General features: G+C 35.3%; 1 protein-coding gene across 1 annotated transcript; it reads left to right on the top strand.

Annotated features, from left to right (window-relative positions):
* The first annotated feature begins 6,886 nt into the window (after window positions 1–6,886).
* LOC121418082 (flocculation protein FLO11-like) lies at window positions 6,887–10,669 on the top strand. Its single transcript, XM_041611788.1, has 3 exons — window positions 6,887–6,896; window positions 7,485–7,877; window positions 8,267–10,669. Exons 1-3 carry the CDS (start codon window positions 6,887–6,889, stop codon window positions 10,216–10,218), a joined length of 2,355 nt encoding a protein of 784 aa, XP_041467722.1. The 3' UTR covers window positions 10,219–10,669.
* The last annotated feature ends 8,300 nt before the right edge of the window (window positions 10,670–18,969 follow it).

Genomic DNA, 18,969 nt, shown 5'->3' with positions numbered 1-18,969 from the left:
AATTTTAATATAGAGATCAGAAAAGTTGACATTTTAAAGACTGATTTCAGTAGGAATTTATGAAGACCAGACATCTCACCAATCAACTAATGTGAACGTTAGCACGGACAGGAAATGTTTTATATCAAGACCTTAAAATAGGCCAATCACATTAAGTAGTCATGAAAAGAAGCAAATGTCACTACATAAAACAATAACTCGAATAGCGAGGAAATATATTTGGCGTACTCGCGTACAGTATATTGATATGAAAACGGGAGGTTATAGTACAACAGGATTATAGATCTCGTTAAACAGTCTATGCGAGCACCACGAACGATGAAGACATAGGCCCTGAGCAAATAATGTTTCATAAAGTGATGAAAAACTTGTTTTTTGTGATATAACATAACATAATGTAATATAACATATTATAATGAACAATAATTTCTTCTTTCCCCACTACGTTTCTCTTCCTTTCTCCTTCTTTTCTACTTTTCCCCGTTTTTTTTTGTCCAGCCGATGGGGGGGGGGGGCACGTGCCCGCCCATTCCCCCCCGTAGTTACGCCACTGCAATCAATCAAAAATCAAGGTAAGTTGTCAGATCTGACAACTTGTCGGATGAAAATGCTAATGAAACGTTCCCCTGATCGTGTAACCCGCTCACTATTTGTTATTTTATGAAATATGAATGTTTTCACTTTGTCCTCATGATTTTGTGAAACAAAGTTTGATTCTTCCCTGAAAATGTGGAATTAACGCTGGTGTTCGATGTAGGATTCCTTTATTGTAAAAATTTGCAGGTGTTATTTAACTTTATTCATTTGTTTAACTTTTACAGATTTGTTGGTTCAAAATCCAGTTTTATTGCGCTTATCACATCGATGATCGAGTGTCTTCCGAAGCGCATTACAGATTATTACCATGGTCAGTATGGCTTACAGTGTATGCATATTCACTGGCTGGAGGATCGAATATCCTATGATCAACGAGAAACTAGCCAATACATTGGCGTTCTCTTCCTTCCGGAAAACAAGGTGCATCTAAGGCCATTTTACCACTACTGACCCGGTGGCAATCGAACAGAACAACTAGGCGCTCATTGTGAACAGACACTTCGTTTCCTAATAGACCTTTGTCTTATATTTTGCTGCTGTGTCAAATAGTGTTTTACTTTATATTTTATGACAGCTTCATGATAGATGCAAAATTTGGAAGAGATAGGTTGGAAAATCTACATTAAACCTACATTTCTATACACTGCACTTATACCTAATGTAAACTCACTTTTTTGAGATTGTAATTTGGCTCTAAGTTCAGCTCTGCTCGTGGCTAATTAATATTTATATGTTTACACAAATGAATGAATAATAATAATAACAAAGGTTCTTTATACGAGTTAATACATTTTACAGAAATATTGTTTACCCTAATGAAAATATGGTAGATTTAAGTTATGAATTGCATTAAATCGAATTAATTTTCTAAGTATCAACTGGTAAAGCAGTTCGAGATGTCAAATACATTATAAACAAAAGCACGTGTCCGTGCACGTGTCACTTTTAGTACTTTAGCCCCACCCACCATGAAAACACGCCCATTTTCCGCGCCCATTTTTCCGCGTCACATACGCGCGCCGTTATCATATCACGGCGACTCGATCGACTGGGTCGAATCTCGCGAGTACGACGAGTCTGATCTGATTCTGAGGCCCGAGGCTGATTCCAAGTTCTAACGTTATTCGATTTCGGGAAATGTTACTGAGCATGATGCATAAATCTACTGCAAACAAGATTTTGACTGGCATCTGTAAGTTAAGTTAATCTAACGTCAGGCCTAGAACCTACAATAAATTCAACGATAGGGCCAAACAAACAAATTAACGTATGGCAGCTAGTGTATCCTATTGCCGGACACTTTCATTTCAGTGCTTCAAAAAAGACAACTAGAGGAAATACAATCAAGAAAAATTATCACTTGCTATTCCAAATATTCTGAAAATCATGAATATGATGAAATTATATTATATTTTCCAACCATTTTCTTTGCACCGCACTTGCCGCATACCCCTCCGCGAAAAACAAAAAACAATTATTTTCGTGCGTGCGTGACAAATTATATTGTAATTCCGGACGCGCGCCGGACGGGTAAAAATATTCTTGATTATAATGATGTAAGAAAGAATTGGTGTGATTTTTTTCGAGATTAATCATCTCATGAGTAAATTCTAAGTTTTTGTTTGCTTTCTTATAACGATTCTGATCAGATCTTTGTTATAAATTTGCGTTTGCTAACTAATTTCCTTTTTTTTAATTGCGCGTTCGATATTGCACTTCCAAGTGTTAATGATGCTCGTTCATATCGTAAGACTCAGTCATCAAGTTAAGTTCTATCGATGCGCTGTCGATCATTGATGGCTCTCCAACACGGTAAACCTCGCGCACGGCCGGGGTATACCGGGACATTGAGAACTAGCCGTCGACGATTTAATCGATGGAGCGTACGAGATTGAAATTCGGCAAATCAGGTCCGTATTTCAATCAGAAAATAGATCAATTGGGATCAATTTTTAATGCCAAAACTGTGTTATATGTTATTTCAAGCATTTTCTGTCATTTTTAGAGAAAAATAAGGTAAAAGTTATATTTTCGCCTTGTTTTTGCAATCTCGTTCTTTGAATTGATCTGTGATATTGAACTGCGGAAGTCTTACGGTACGAAATTGATTTCCTACGCAGTTATATGCGCGTCCGGAAATATGATAGTGTCCGGTAATACAATACGTCACTATACTTTTGTCTTAGCCTAGGCCCTAGATCTTTGTCGTTATTAGTCTTGACTTGACTTTAGTTAGACTAAGCCTAACTGTCTTCCTTAGGCACTACTAGTACTAAGTACTATACTACCTTAGGCCTACGACCGTCTGTGTTTGATCTAGGCTAGCCCTATAGCCCCTAGGCTATAGTATAACAGTACCGGTAACAGTAAGTTAGTGTTAGATTCTACACTAGGCCTAGATCTACAGTTAGATCTAGCCCTTGTCTAGATTAGACCATGGGAGACGGTCTAGATAGATCTAGGCCTACGGTAGAGTCTATCACGTTACTAGGCCTAAGTCAAAATCGCCTTTTCAGGAGAATCCAACTTTGAGATTGATTTTGACATATATGGTATCCAGAAAATAACGTTTCCTTCCTTTCTTTTAATTTCCTTTCCTAATATCCTTTCGTTTTTGTTCTCGGTTGTAACATTTTAGAATCTTTGCAGTTTTGGGGGGCAGTGCTAACGTTTTGCGGATCGGGTCGGGGCAATGGCGGCACCAGGAATTTTAACCTAGGGTAGGGGGATGCAAAATAGTCATGGGGGGCGACCGGCACAGATACTTTGCCGATTTCACAAAATCGAGCGAGAAGCGCGAGCTATTTTTTTTCAATGTAGGCTAGAGTACGGTACTACTGACTTGAATTTGAAAAAGTACCTGTTTAGTGTAGGCTACTGTTAGACTAGCTGTTTGCATATCTGATAAATGATATGATTGGGTCATGAAGATAATATCTCACCAAATGAATAATTTGAGCCCGACGAAGCGCGAACTGAAAATTGTTGATATCCTTAGATGATAACTGGACGTTGAAGCACTTTTTTGTAATCATGAACTGGATGGCTATCTAATTAAACAAAATTAGAGCTCGCGTAGCGCGAGCTGAAAATTTTTATTTATGAAAATTATGTTAAGAGGGAGGGGGGTCCTGCGCAGGATGTGCATCTCGCTAAAATGAATAATGAAAATTATAATTGCGAGAAGCATATTGACATTGGATTTTTAAGCCCCATGTGAACAGATAATATACCTGTATAGACTCGGTCAATAGTTATTACGAGCGCGAAGCGCAAGCTGAAAGATTTATGTCAGTGACAAAAAATGTTGAGAACTAACAGTGAGTGAATGAGAAAGTTTTCAAAATTTAAAGAACAAAAAAGCTGTTTTGAAGCACTTTGCAGCATTTTGAGGCAGCACAACAGAGCCAATGTGAAAAAAATTTATGAAAAATCGCCAGCGAGCGAAGCTGGCCAGAAAAATGTGTCAGGATATTTTGTACTTCCTCACATGTTCTTCTTTCCTTCCTTTTTCCGCTTTCCTTCCATTTACCCTATTTATGTTCTTTTTTCCCTTTCCCTTTTTCTTTCTTTCTCTTTCCCTCACTCTCTTTCTCCTTTTTCTCTTTTCCCGGGGATTTTTTATTTTCCCGTTGAAATCCGCCAAGGATTTCAACTATTTTGTAGATCTAGGCTAAATCTAACTTTTTCTACATAAAATTCTATTAACTAGATCTATAATCTAGATAGATCTACATCTAATACAGGCAATTGTGGTCATCTTTATTAGTGAACGCATTTAGGCCTACATGTAGATCTAGATGTAGACTTAGATAGATCTAAATATTTACAGAAGAAATAATGTTAACGTTAGACCTATAGACAAAAACGTAAGACTCTATAGGCCTACATAAATTATGTTTCAGGCAGTAGATCTAGAATCTAGGGTCTAGTCTACAATCAATATATTTTGAAACAGCATTGTTGTTGGCAATGCACCATGCTGTTATAGGCTCCTATTATTTAGATTGGACCCTAATTGAGACTAGATCTAGGCCTAATTTCTGTTTAATCAATATGATGTTCATCTCAATTAAAAATATGAATTAAAATTGAGTCATCCACACAATGACGGAGTTTGAAATAATTCAATGAGTTTGCTAGATATTTTATATAGAACAAAATAAAGTTGGACCCTGCTAAAGCTGATCCTTGTGAAATACCACGTGAAATCGATCTGTATTAGGATTGAACAGTAATTCCATCATAATTAGCAAATTGTCTTCTGTTTCGTAAATAATCATTAAACCATTCTCCTGTCATACAATGTTCTCGTTTCTTAAACTCGTATCAAAACTAAGCAAAATCAATGAATATAACTCCTACTGTGACATTTCCTTTATCAATATATGTTGTTTGTTATTTGGTAATCAGATTTATTAGTGGAAGTTTCTTATATATACCTACTGTATTAATTTTTAAACCATATTGGTGTAGTTCTTCACACAATATCTCACTCTTTTCTATGCATTTCATCAAAAACGTGCATTCACTGGTTTTTCGAATATTTTACTAACCACGGGTAAAATCGATAGTAGGTCTATAAATAATTCACAGGCAAGTCTTTATCTCCCTTTTTGAAAGCTGGTATAACTCTAGCGACTTTTAATTTATCTGGAAATTGCCCGATGGTAAATGATAAATTGAACTTATGAGAAAGAGGTTCGAAAATATGATCCATATCATAACAGTCGAACTGATAAATCCTAACTCCTAACTACTTGTTTTAGATTGACGAAGATTGTATTTTCTTTATTTCTGAACTTTGAATGACTAATGTTATATGGATGGACCCATGACATTTGACTCTTCAAGATGCTATCTGGTATCTATAAATTAGCCCAAATATGATACACCCTGAATGAACATTTTAAGCCATATAATTCAGAATTGTGTAAGGACGAATCAGGCTTTCATTTTTAATTAAGTCCTGAGTGAATACAAGCTCCAACTACTCCCCATCTTGTACTATTTCAACATAGTGGCATTGAAAAACTGATTTTTATCTTTACCATTCCAAACTGCTCATAATGCGATTATATAAAAGAGAATGATTTAAATACCTCTTCATATATACATCGTTTAGTATTTCAAAATTACGATTCGAAGATGTGCGAAATGAGTCGATCTTGATTCAACGACACGTTAGATGGTATTAAACTGAAACTATAAAAAAAGGCTTCAGTTTCTCTAGACTCATGGATGTCGATCTGCTTGCTCTTTCTATTCATTTTGGGGGATGGCGCTTTGCATTATTACGTGATATCCCCCCCCCCTATAACGATGAATAGATCGACATCATTGATGTAGATCTAGGCCTAAATCGAGGCCTACAACTGGTTGTTCCGCCATAGTCTGCAGAGAAAAAGGGAGAAGATAAGAGAGAAGAGGAAACATGAAAGAAGACGATCAATGAACTTTAGAAAAAAGAGAGAGAGACAAAGGAAAGATGAAAATTAGGGATAATCCCTTTCCTGTCCTGTTTCTTTTCTTTTCACCTCGCTCTTGTTTATTGATTTAAACTCTGGTATAAAGTATTCGTTTCACTATGGATAACCAATCGTGACAGGTGTCTCTAATATCATGAATATGTTTTAAATCATTTGACACTCAAATCATTCATAATTGACTCGAAATAATTACTAAGATAGTTCTCTTCATCATTAAAATACGAGGAAAGAGCCAAGCACGCATAAACTAAACCTGGATGTTGGTAGGGTGGCTGAGTCAAACGTGGGGATCGGGAGAAGGAGCTGAACATGCATAAAAATTACAATCATAATTTGATTGTAATTTTCATGTCTTTGTATATGGTTTCGGGGGAGGGGGTCTCCAGTCCTCGGTTTCGCGGTCCCTGCCATGAAGAGTCTCCAATAGAGTTTAAAAACCACGGATTGCCCCCCCCCCCCACACCAACACCACCTGACCACCATGCATACAGTGTCCCAGGTTAGTACAAATAGTTGAAAATGATCAATATACCCTACCATCGAGCTTTCAATTCAACATGAAAAAGATAATATACATTTACAACGTAGGCCTACACTTATCATTGAAAGCGGACAAAATAATGCGATTATATAAGTTCTAAACTAACCTGGCATGATGGTAAAACGTCCGCTTCATGAATTTGAGGTCGTGGGTTCGATCCCGGTTCGATCCCCGGAGGATTCATACCAAAGACTTTACAAAAGTCAAAACAGGACATCCTACCTGTTCTATCTAGCAGGCTCTTGGTATATTAATAGGAATGGATAATGGTAATGTTATGCAAGGCCCATAAGCATGATTGGAAGAGTTTATTTTCAGTCGGTCTATAGTGCCAATTCATCAATTACCAACTCGTCTACTATCATTTTGCATCAGTTCGTCCACTGTCCACATGGTCTAACTGCCATTTCGACGAATCACCATTTCGTCTAATAACCAGTTGGTCCAATAACCATTTAGTCCATATACCGTTTGATCTAATTGGACAAAGTGTTAATTTATGTGAAATGAATGAAAATTGAATTAAATGGATGTTATACCAACTGGTTATGAAACGGTCATACACGATCTGGCGTTTAGAAGAAGTGATGATTGGATCAATTGGCTATTGGACCGAATGGTTGTTGGTTGAAATGTTGATTGATGGAATGGCATTATGTTAAATGAAGGTAGACCATGTGATGTGTGGACGAGTTGGTGAATTGGCAATTTACCGATTGGAAGACCAGCTGATAAAGTTGAAGTTGCTACCAAGGGTGACTAAATGTTAAGATTAATACATGTATCTGTTAGACGGACATAAGAGTTCTAGGACCATCTACAGTTTTCTCACTTTTACTCTGTGCTTTCCCTCTTAGATGGCGCAGATGTGAAAGGTCGGGAAGATGAGTCACAAAGATGTCTCCCCCTTAAGAAAAGGCATCCAACCTGCGCTCGATGCCGAAACCACGGACTCGTCGTGGACCTCAAAGGCCACAAGCATTTATGCGAGTACCGTGACTGCCTCTGCACTCGATGTAACCTTGTGATTCAACGACGGGTAGTGATGGCGAAGCAGGTAGCCCTAAGTCGAGAGCAGTTGAAGCAACAGAGACAAGATCACTGTACATCTCAACAGCTACAGGTCAGTCAAGGTTCCTCACAGGGTATACCATCGTCTCCAACAGTTATTGATCTCATATCTGAAGGTACAAGGTCAGAGGAGAGGGCGAATTCCGTCGTTCAACTTTCACCGGATTCGACAAATGTCGGTATGTATCTTGCGAGGAATGAAAAATTCATGATTCTTCTTTTAACATTAACATTGATCTAAATCAGAATATACATCAGGCCTTTCCATCTCGACTAAAATAAATGTAAGCTTTTGTGTATTAATACATTTTCCTATTGATTCTCATAATCCATGTCAGCTTCATCGCACCCGACGGTGGAGACCAAATACTCCTTAAATTTTTGCCATACAAAATTGGTAACTTGCAATTTTTTTTGGGTCTTAGTTGTGATTCTTTGGTTAAAAAAAACCATTCAGAATAATTGGAATTTAATAAACTTCAAATGTCTGCAAAATTTTACCCTAAGATCAAGCAAAAAAAATTACCATTTTCTCGATTGAAACTCACTATTTTAATTTCCTCGACAGAATACAATGGTCCATATTCTTCTTGGGACTCGCCTCCGATGAATTTGTCACAGCCGACACAAATGACGTTGACTCCTCAGAATGTTTCAAGCCAAGCTTCGCGGTCATCTCCCACATCTTTCCAAGCAGTTCAGGAAAGCGAAACGTTTAGACCAGGAATGGTCTTCTTCACAAGCCCTTCGAATAGATCGTTACACCCCGTGGTACCTTACCAATCTAGTGCCCCGAGAATTGTCTCTAACAACGACAATATCCCCGGAGCTTCGGCCTTTATCAACTATGCGTCGTCTCAAGGCAATTTTGACCACGCGCTAGAGTACTCTCCCACGTCATATCACACGCCTCAATTAAATGAAATGTATCGACCCCAGCCTTTAGTCGGTGCCAACCAAATGCCAAGACCATTCGTACCAAGTCCCGCCATACAGATGGCATCTAACGAATCTATCAACCAACATATTGGATATATTCCCAGTCAAACGGCAACCTATTCCGCCAACCTTTCGTCAGCTCATGGTGTTACAGGACAAACGTCAGAGTATCCCGCCAACCATTTGTTCGCTCATGGTGTTACAGGACAAATAGCAGCCTCGTCCGCCAACCATTTGTTAGCTGAGGGTGTTTCAGGACAAGCATCAGAGTATTCCGCCAACCATATGTTAGCTCATAGTGTTACAGGACAAACGACAGCCTATACCGCCAACCATTTGTTAGCTCATGGTGTTACAGGACAAACGGCAGCCTATTCCGCCAACCATTTGGCTCAGGGTGTTACAGGACAAGCATCTGAGTATTTCGCCAACCATTCGTCAGCTCATGGTGTTTCAAGAGAAATAGAGTTTCATCCAAGATCAACATTCCATTCATCACTGGTAGATGAGACGTACCGGTGCCAAGTATCGATAACTTCAAATTATCCAACTGGACCAGCTTTCCATTGTCCCGTGGTGCCACATCAACCATTTGACGCAGTCTCTGCATATCGCGATAGTTACATGTTGGCAAACTCACGGGTGGCTTCTAGCTCCGCCATGCATATCGATTCAATGTCGGAGACCCAACCGCCTTCAGAGGAAGCAACAGACCTGTCTAATATTCCGTACTGTCAAGTTAAAGAGCATGCGGACCTGCTGCATCAGACACCGCTTTCAAGTTCGTTACGGGTATCATCATTCGTAAACCAATCAGCACAAAACTTCATGCCTGCCCAAGAATATTACAGCAATCCAGATAGATATCCATCATGCTCTTTGCCAGCAGATTCGGCAACAGCAGCGTATTTATTTCAAACAGGAGGTAGAGCTATGTTATCTTCTGAGAGTGATAACTCATTCCAGGGTGCCGACTTTACGAGACGGCCCCAAATCGATACAACACCACTGCAACCAGAAGACACCCCTCTGAATCACGCTGACTTTTCTTCTAGGTCAGTACCTTTAACTACAACACAGCAAGAAATCGCGGTTAATATTTCAAAAGAACCAACCTACAAATCTCGTCGACCTTTTCCTCTTCGGATCACCATCCCATCCCTGAATCTATCAGATAGATTCAACGACAGTCTGTCTCCAAGTCCCATGGACCCATCGCCAACTTTCACACCATCAAACTTAAGCATTCTCACTAACACCTCTCTGCCGACAAGTGATATTCCGTCTCCTGGATTCTTTACTGCGTCTCTCCCTTCATTCAACTACCCATCTCCGACGATGCCCACTCAGAGCTCTCCCGTCTTTAGTTACCCATCTCCTTACACCAACCCCTCTAAGCATGCAGGATTGCCGTCTTTCCAAAGTCTGACGGAATCGATTTTACCTGTGACGCAAAGCAGCCTGTTGCCTTCAAATTTCGCGGAGAAGGTTCGGATCCCGCCGAAATATGACGAAGACTTTGAAAATGATTACGAGAGTGACGAAATTGACGTTTGCTCCTTGAACCATTATGCTCAGTGAAAAAGTCGAATTTTTGAAGGCTTTCATATCCATTATAGTCTGCCTGTCAACCAATGAATTTGTCGAATTTTGTAAGATATTTGTATCTTCACATAGCTGAGAGAGAGAGAGTAAGGTACATAGAATAAGATGAAGATTCTCCGCTTTAAAAGTCTTATATTATGCTTTTTGCTTGCCATCCAATGAATTTGACGAATTTCATTTACATAATTGAGAGAGTATGACATGCATAATGTAAGAGGAATACAAAGAATAATTTGAGTTTGTCATGCTAAAAGCAGCACGTTTATCGCCGGCATGTAAAATCATCCTTAAATAATAAAAAAAATGTTTCTTGTATTTTGAAAGTCGAAAATGGGCTTCTGGCCAAATTCAAATCCGTGATATAAAAATATACAATTTAAAGTTAAAAATAAACTTTAACCTTTTTTTTCAAAATTCATCTGTTTGTGGGGATTGTAGGAAGTGCTGTCGAATTTAGTGGAAGTTTTTACTATACCACAAATGATAACAACAGTTTCCATGTCAAATAATAACTATGCTACATCGGTAACCTTTGTGGCCTTTTCGACCCCTTTAAGGCCTACCTCCCGCTGATCTTATCATAACCCAGTGTTTTAAATAATGATATTCTTCAATATTTACCACCTCGATATTTCGTGTATAAAAGATTTTTCTTTAAGGCATATTGACCGTATCTATCAGTCAGTACAATGATTAGAGCTGTCTGTGTGATATCTTAAATACAGTAAAAAAAAAACAAATTAAGCATTCTCAATCATGTTCCTTTCTATTTTTAATTCAGCATTTGCTATTGAGTTGAAAAGTTGAATCATAGTGTTCATATCCTTTAGAAGTCCAAGCTGTCGATTCGGGATATAACAGCAAAAACATTACTGACAGCATTCTTACGTGAAAATTCTTCACAGAAACAGGAATAATCAATTCACAAGTTCTTTATTCGTCCATAGTTACACTGAAATTCGGCGTGGTTACCCATTTGACATTAATATAATAAAACATGCTTATACAAAAAAAAAATACAAAGGCGCTGCTCATTTATTTACACTTTTATAATTGGCTGCGTTGATATTAAACTATATAAATGAAAAAAAAATCAAAGTTGAAAGGAATGCGATTCTTAAATTTTAATTATTAATGAATTCAATCCTATAGCGATTAATAATCCCAAAATTGCTGCGTTGATAAATATAGAAACAATTTTACTGATAAGGAGGAAATTTGACATAAAATGCCAATATTTATTCGTTGCACTGTTTGCAATTTACACTATTTTTTAAAGAAATCGGAAGAAAAAAAAAGTGGGGGAGAACATGTATTGTGATGGCAATTTATAAATTCAAATCATAATTATAATTGTACTATAGTCCATGTACATATTGCCGACGCATTAATAAATACAGAAACAATCAGTGAAAAAGAAAGTGGACAAAGATGAGTATTCCAATGATGCACTATAATGATAAGAGGAAGATGGGGGATATGTCATGTAATGCCAAATCGAGCCATTTTCTTTCTTTCTTTTTTTTTAGATAAAGATAGCAGGGTTGTGTGATAGCGGGTGTAAAACAGGACTACGCCCAATTGACGTTCAATTTATATTTTTTTATTTATAAATTTTTATTGGACACTCAAAACTGATTCACAAATTACAAATACAGGTTTATACAAGTTAAATGACAAAAACAAACTTTTGACAATGCTACGTAATCATCTCATGTTTCGCAGCAATAAGATATTCAGATTTATGCTTCACCTTAATGAGGGAAAGAAGGGAATGAAAGTTAGGCTTTTCTTTACTAAACTTACATCGATAAATATAAAAACGAGTACAAAGAATGAAGAAATTCTACATAAATAATTGTGATATTCTTTGCTATATCCAAACGTACTTTGGAAAAATAATTGATAATTACACTCCGCCCTGTTAAAGTTTCGAGCTCAAGTACTTCACTAAACATTTCCATAGAGGGATAACGATCGTACACTCAACCATGAAAGTGTTGATATTTGATCTCAAACGTTTCCGATTTGGTTTTGAGACCGAATAGAAAACGGGACGTTTGAGTCCTAATATCGAATTGTTTGACACTTTATTCGATTAATTAAATTTTTTTTCTCGATAATAAAACTGAAACTAAATACATTTAAGCAGAAAATTATCATTCAAAAGTACAACATTGATGTTTAAAGGAGAATGAAAACTTTGGAATAAGTAGGCTTGTGTCGAAACAGAAAAAAAATAAAATAAGAACAAAGAAAGTTGGAGAAAATCGGACTAATAATGAGAAAGTTACGAGCATTTGAATATTGCAATCACTAATGCTATGAAGATCCTCCTATTGGCAATGCGACAAGAATGTGTGATGTCACATGTGAACAACTTTCCCTTTGATGGACTATAAAATACCCTCAAAATGTCTCTTTTTTTTGCTTTTTCTTACGGTGATACAATTTCTTTATCCATGATGTATTTTTTTAATCTGTATTACATGCCCTCCTATAGAAAGAACACATGATCTTCTGATATAGATGTGATAAAAGAAACAATTTAAGTGAAATATATACTAAAGTAACAGGGAGAGTTGTTCACAAGTGACATCAAACATCTCTGTCGCATTGCCAATTTGAGGATCTCCATAGCAAGCATAGTGATCGCAATATTCAAATGCTCATAACTTTCTCATTATTTGTCCGATTTTTCTCAAACTTTCGTTTATCTGTTTCTTTGATTTGTCTGTTTTCACACAAGCTATCTTGTTTCAAAGGTTTTATTCTCCTTGAAATATATGAAAAGACGTGCTTCTAGGAATTTTTAAACAATTATTTTCAATAACAATGATGCCTACATTTAAGTGCAAAGTCAGACTGTTTCAATATTCGGTGCAATATGAAATTAAGGCGGTGTTTTTTTTCTTTATTGAAGAATACTTTCACGGCTGAATCCCCTCTTTTCGAAATTCTCTTCCCCTACTCCTGGAAGGCACTATTGTAGTATATACCATGGCAATTTATTGTAAATAATGTGATTCTTGATGATTTATGGTAAAAACATTAATATAAAAAATGAAATTGTAATTCAATGTAAAATACAGAAATTCCATATGATGAGACAAACACCTAATTAAAATAATATAAACAATTTTCCACTACAAACGGTATTTTGAAGACAAAAATCATTGTTTATATTGATTTCTTAGTATATACTTTGCCGTAATCATGTAAATAATCTTGATCATTTTCCTAATTATACTGTTTACTAAAGTTTTTTTCTTACAAGAATCATTTCAACAAGTTTTTTAATGCTTTCCATGATTGCACTTGATAATGCTTTGATTGATTGTACATAATTATGACATGTTAAAACGAAAACAGGAGGGGATTCAGGACGAATTGATATATTGATCACTGTTCTGTTAAACACATGACAATGAGTCAATGAGTTCAATGTTGCTTAGTGCTTACAAAACATTGTGTCATTTTCTTTCTTTCTGCTCGTGATATCACAATGTGCATTCTCTGAATTGGTTTGTTTTATGAAAATGTGTATTTTCAAGGTCTTCGTAAAGAAGAATCATTTTGATCTGGAAGTATGTTTTTATCACTTTATTATCTTTTATAATTCGTTTTGTGGAGATTTAAGCAGGTTTTTCCCCGATGAACGTCCTGTGTTCCCAATAAAATTAATTTATTCGTTATACAGTAGCGGATTCGGGATTTTTTAAATATAGGGGGTGCACAAATTTGAAAATGCAGATTCTTGGATTTATCTATGTTAACACGTATGTTCAATTGGCAATTGGCTTGGATCCGAAATTACTAGAATTTTAAAGTCGTTGGGTTCACAATAATTAAGTTGGTTAAAGTATAGTGGTTGTTAGAAAAGTTTTTGTTTCGTTTTTTTCTCACCATGTTTTGATCTTCGACTCTGTTCAATATTACATTGTGTGTTGTCTGAATTTATTTTATGATGGAATGTGAACATTTTGAAGAATGGTGAATTTAAACTTTCTCGATATGTCTCCTGCTTTCATTTTTCACATCTTCGTATTGTTGTCTTTCTTCAAATATCCTTTCTGTATGTTAGTCATAGTTTTGTTATTGTAGACGATATTTCAACATCAGCAAAATTAGATAACGTCATATGGGTGGGGGTCATTCATCTCCGTGTCAATCAAGTCGTATACATTACCTCGTGATATTTCAGATTATGATTGTATAATGCATTCAGTGAAGAAAATTGGAAAATAAAGTTCATGATTTCGAAATTTCATATCGCTTCTTTATCACTTTGTTGTTGTTGTTTATATGATGAAATGGGAAGACGCAGATGTTTTCAAAATAAATGGTAATTGTGCTCGACAAATAATTTTATCTCGATGTTTCAGTTTGGATACTAATTGTTTGCTGCCATCTCTTGACTATTAATAGAGAAGGATATATCAAGCCTCGCCTACCGTAGTCTGTGTACTGTGGACATTTCAATCAGCGATTGGGTCTTAAAAATATAAAATCATCAATGTCTTTATGGTCTAGCTGCAGAATATCTAAGTAATATCTCGACGCTCTTCAAGCTCTCTCTCAGACCACTTTGCAGCTGACCCTAGGACCCCGAACAAATACCAGTTATGGTGAACGAATCTTTTTTCTGTTATTGTCCCAAATCCAATTGATACCAACATACATTCACAATGCCACCCCCCGATCAATTTAAAACCTTATTAAAGGCCCATCCTCTGAATATTTAGATATTTCCACTCTGTATATCAGTTGTGGGTTGGTCTATACAGAGGTGCATATCTTTGTTTCATTTTGTTTCTTTTTTAGTATTGTAATTTTGTTGATTAAAAGACTGAAAATTAAGTGCTTATTAACATCTGTATTAAGGGCCATACCATTTTCGTAATCATTAGGGTTATTGAATAGGCACAGGTGCTTTGGCAAAGTGGGTAAAGTTACAGGTCAAGTCCACCCCAGAAAATTGTTGAATTGAATCCATTAAAATCGGAAGTAAAAGAAAAGTTATGACATTTTTAAGTTCCACTATTTCCACAAAACAGTTATGTGCACAACTATGTGATATGCAAATGAGAGAGTTGATGATGTCCCTCATTACTTCTTTTGTTTTTTATTTTTTGAATTATACAAATTTCATTACTTACAGATTTGACAGTAAGGACCTACTTGACTTAACCATAAACTGTTAAAATAATGGTAATTCTACATGTTAGGGGAGGAATTAAATTTTGTTTCACTTGGCAATGAGAAAATTAGGTTTTACATTTCATATAACAAAATACAAAAAAGTAGTGAGTGGGTGACGTCATCAGTCTGCTCATTTGCATACCAACCAGGATGTACGTGTAATTGTTGGGCGAAATAAAGCAAAATTCTAAAATGTCATAATTTTCTTAGTTTACATCCGATTTTGATGAAATTTTCTTTGTTATGCTTGTTGGATTTTTCTCTTTTCATTAACATCAAACTTTTTTGTGGTAGACTTGTCCTTTAAGAACACAATTCCATTCTGCAGTGAATGATGGGCAAGCTGGGGCTCCAAAATTTGCTTACTTTGATTTTGCATAGTAAACCAGTCTTGCGACTATTAAAAACTGATGGTTTTGCATTTATTATATTCTTACTCATGCAGGACTAGATCGACCAATCTTGTTTTTGGACAAGTTAGTTGATAGTAGGAAAATTTCTGCCAAATCAATCTAAAAAATAACTAGTCCAAAAATTTAAAAGAGGAGGTAGTTGATTTGTTTTAGGTGTTAACATGGAGAATGCATAAACATCACTGTCGTCCCCATCTCCCAAATTAAATAAATGAAAAATAAGTTTGAACTGGTATCATAAGACATTTTCCGAAATTCCTTCATTTTTTTTAAAGAGGAGGGGGGGTAGAAGTGCTCAAAATCATTGATACATTTGCCATTATCAATTTACTTATCTGCTATAATGTAATACAATAATCCACCTACCCATAACTCCAACGACTTTTTCTTTGGCAATGTTATTAATATTTTGAGCACTTCTATAATTTGCAAAGCTCTCAATTTCATACTAAACTGTTTAATGATAAATTATGTTTACCGCTGAAAAAGAAAAATGAATGAGGTTTTATAATTAGATACATTTTGATTTAATAGCAATATAATTTAATCACATAACTGTGTAGGATATCTGGAATAGATTTATATATGGAAATGATGAGTTCCCCAGCACCAAAAATAGTATACATATTTCAAAGCAATTATATATTCCACATCATTTCACTAACTACTTCTAACTTGTACTAAAAAGTGCAAAATAGAAATTATTTCAATGAATACAATAAAAAAGACACAGATATGAAATTTGGGAACTCTTTGAGTACATGCGAACTAGCAGTACTGAGTGAAAAATGATCCTCACTCTTGTTTCTAAGGCAAATATTGCTTTAACAATATTACAAAAATAATTCTGAGCAAAGCTTCATAGATCTCTAAAGAGGCATGAACATTCCTTTAATTCTCATTTTCAATTCATCTGTAGAAAAAGTCACGATTTATATTATCTCTAAAGCTGTTGAAATAATGTACTAATGAGTCAATAATACTGTACACATATTATACTAGAATATCAATTATCTATCACTCGCCACTTAATGATGTACTAAGTTTAGAGCTGCATAAAGTACCGTTATGATTGAAAATTCAATGAAATCAAGAAATGACCATCATCATGCAATTGCTGATTAAGACATTTTTTTGTAGCAAAACTATTATTTGTCTGATATACATTTCTTGAAGTTAGTTTCTCTCTTGATAAATGTTTCACACAGATATACTATAGCTCTCTTAGGAAATGAAAATAAAAAGTCTGAGTAAGGCATCTAGCATTAATTCACTATAATATATAGCATTTTGGCCACTTGTAATAACAATATTTTGTAAGATATTGAGTCAAAAATGCATACTTTTTAAACCGACTCCTCCACCTCTTTTCATAAAAGGTTTCAAAGGCACAAACAGCACAAGAATGCCTTCATTAACCATTGTCATACAAATATAATATGATCATTATGCATCATCTCAATATTCATCATGCATTGTTGGCTGATAAAAGTAATATGCAACAACAATACATGGTTCTAAATTTCGAATACCTATTTTATGTCCGAAACTGTTGGCTGAACTGAACAAAAGGCACTTTCAACCAATTGGCAAACAATAAAATACATTTTTCATTGATCCTTCACAGCTAAAAAAGTAATGCTTTAAAGGACAAGTCCACCTCAACAAAAAGTTGATTTAAATAAAAAGAGAAAAATCTAACATGCATAACACTGAAAATTTCATCTAAATCAGATAAATTAAGAAAGTTATGACAATTTAAATTGTCACTAAATTTCACAAAACAGTTATATTCACATCCTTGTAGGTATGCAAATAAGGAGACTAATGACACCACTCACTATTTCTTTTGTGTTTTATTACATGAAATAAGAAATATTCCCATTTTCTCCCGTTGTCGTGTGAAACAACGATTAATTGCTCCCGGAACACGTGTAATTAGCATTGTTTAATACTATATGTTTCAATCAAGTTGGTCCTTATTGTCAAATCTGTAAAAAAATGAAATATTGTATAATTCAAACAATAAAAAACAAAATAAATAATGAGTGAAGGACATCATCGACTGTGTTATTTGCATGTCACTGAGTTGTGCATATCACTGTTTTGTGAAAAATAAGCGAAACTTTAAAATATCATAACTTTCTTATTCTACATCCGATTTTTATGAAATTTTCAGCATAATGATCGTTTGATTTTTCTCTATTTATTCAAATCAACATTTTTTCTGGGGTGGACTTGACCTTAAATAACTGCGCATCAAGGACAAGAAATAATATACTGGAGATATACTACATATTCTGTATACAAATAGACAGCAAAATCCATTAGAATGACATCATCTTGACATTCAATCATCCATTCTGGAAATTAAAGGTCTATTCATTCACAAATATCAATGTCCCTTTTTTATTTCAAACATCAGACACTATATTTAATTGGTATTTTGTAATAGATATAATTATTACTGCTTTCATCGATAGTCTTGCATGTTTTCTTATACTGCTCATTGTGTAATACAGCAGATTAGAAACAATATCATTCATAGATAAACCAAATTAACTTCATTCTGTACAGTATGACCTTTGACCTCTACATCTGACCTTTCACCAGTGTTTCACTACAGGATGAAAATGGATCTGTCTGAGCTGCACAGTGTGAATACAAACTATATTCATCACAATCCTCATTCATTATATCTACAATGAAAAAATGGTATATTTATATTTAAAAGAGATAAGAAACATGTAACAGCACCATATACTAGAATATTCAGAAGCCAAATGGCATACTAAAAATAAAAGACTGTCACTTTATAATTGTGCTATGATATGCAAGCAATATGACTCAGGTAGTAATTTTTACATTGAAGTAGTATATGAACTCATCAAGTTCAATTCTACTTTAAAGATTTCTACATATGTATATTTGCCATTATAGTGTAATGAATAATAATGTAATGTATGACAGTTTCAGACACAAGAAATGTAGCTACCAATCCTACCATTAATACAATCAAGCAAAAATCCCTTGAAATGGAATGAAAGGCAATAACAAATGATAAATTCAATTAATTTGATTTTCTTTTTCCTCACCCTCACATAGCCCCCTT

The sequence above is a fragment of the Lytechinus variegatus genome, chromosome 7, assembly GCF_018143015.1.
Source record: "Lytechinus variegatus isolate NC3 chromosome 7, Lvar_3.0, whole genome shotgun sequence".
Lineage (NCBI taxonomy): Eukaryota > Metazoa > Echinodermata > Echinoidea > Temnopleuroida > Toxopneustidae > Lytechinus > Lytechinus variegatus.
The sequence above is the reverse complement of the archived record's forward strand: the minus strand, read 5'-3'. Positions and strand labels throughout refer to the sequence as shown.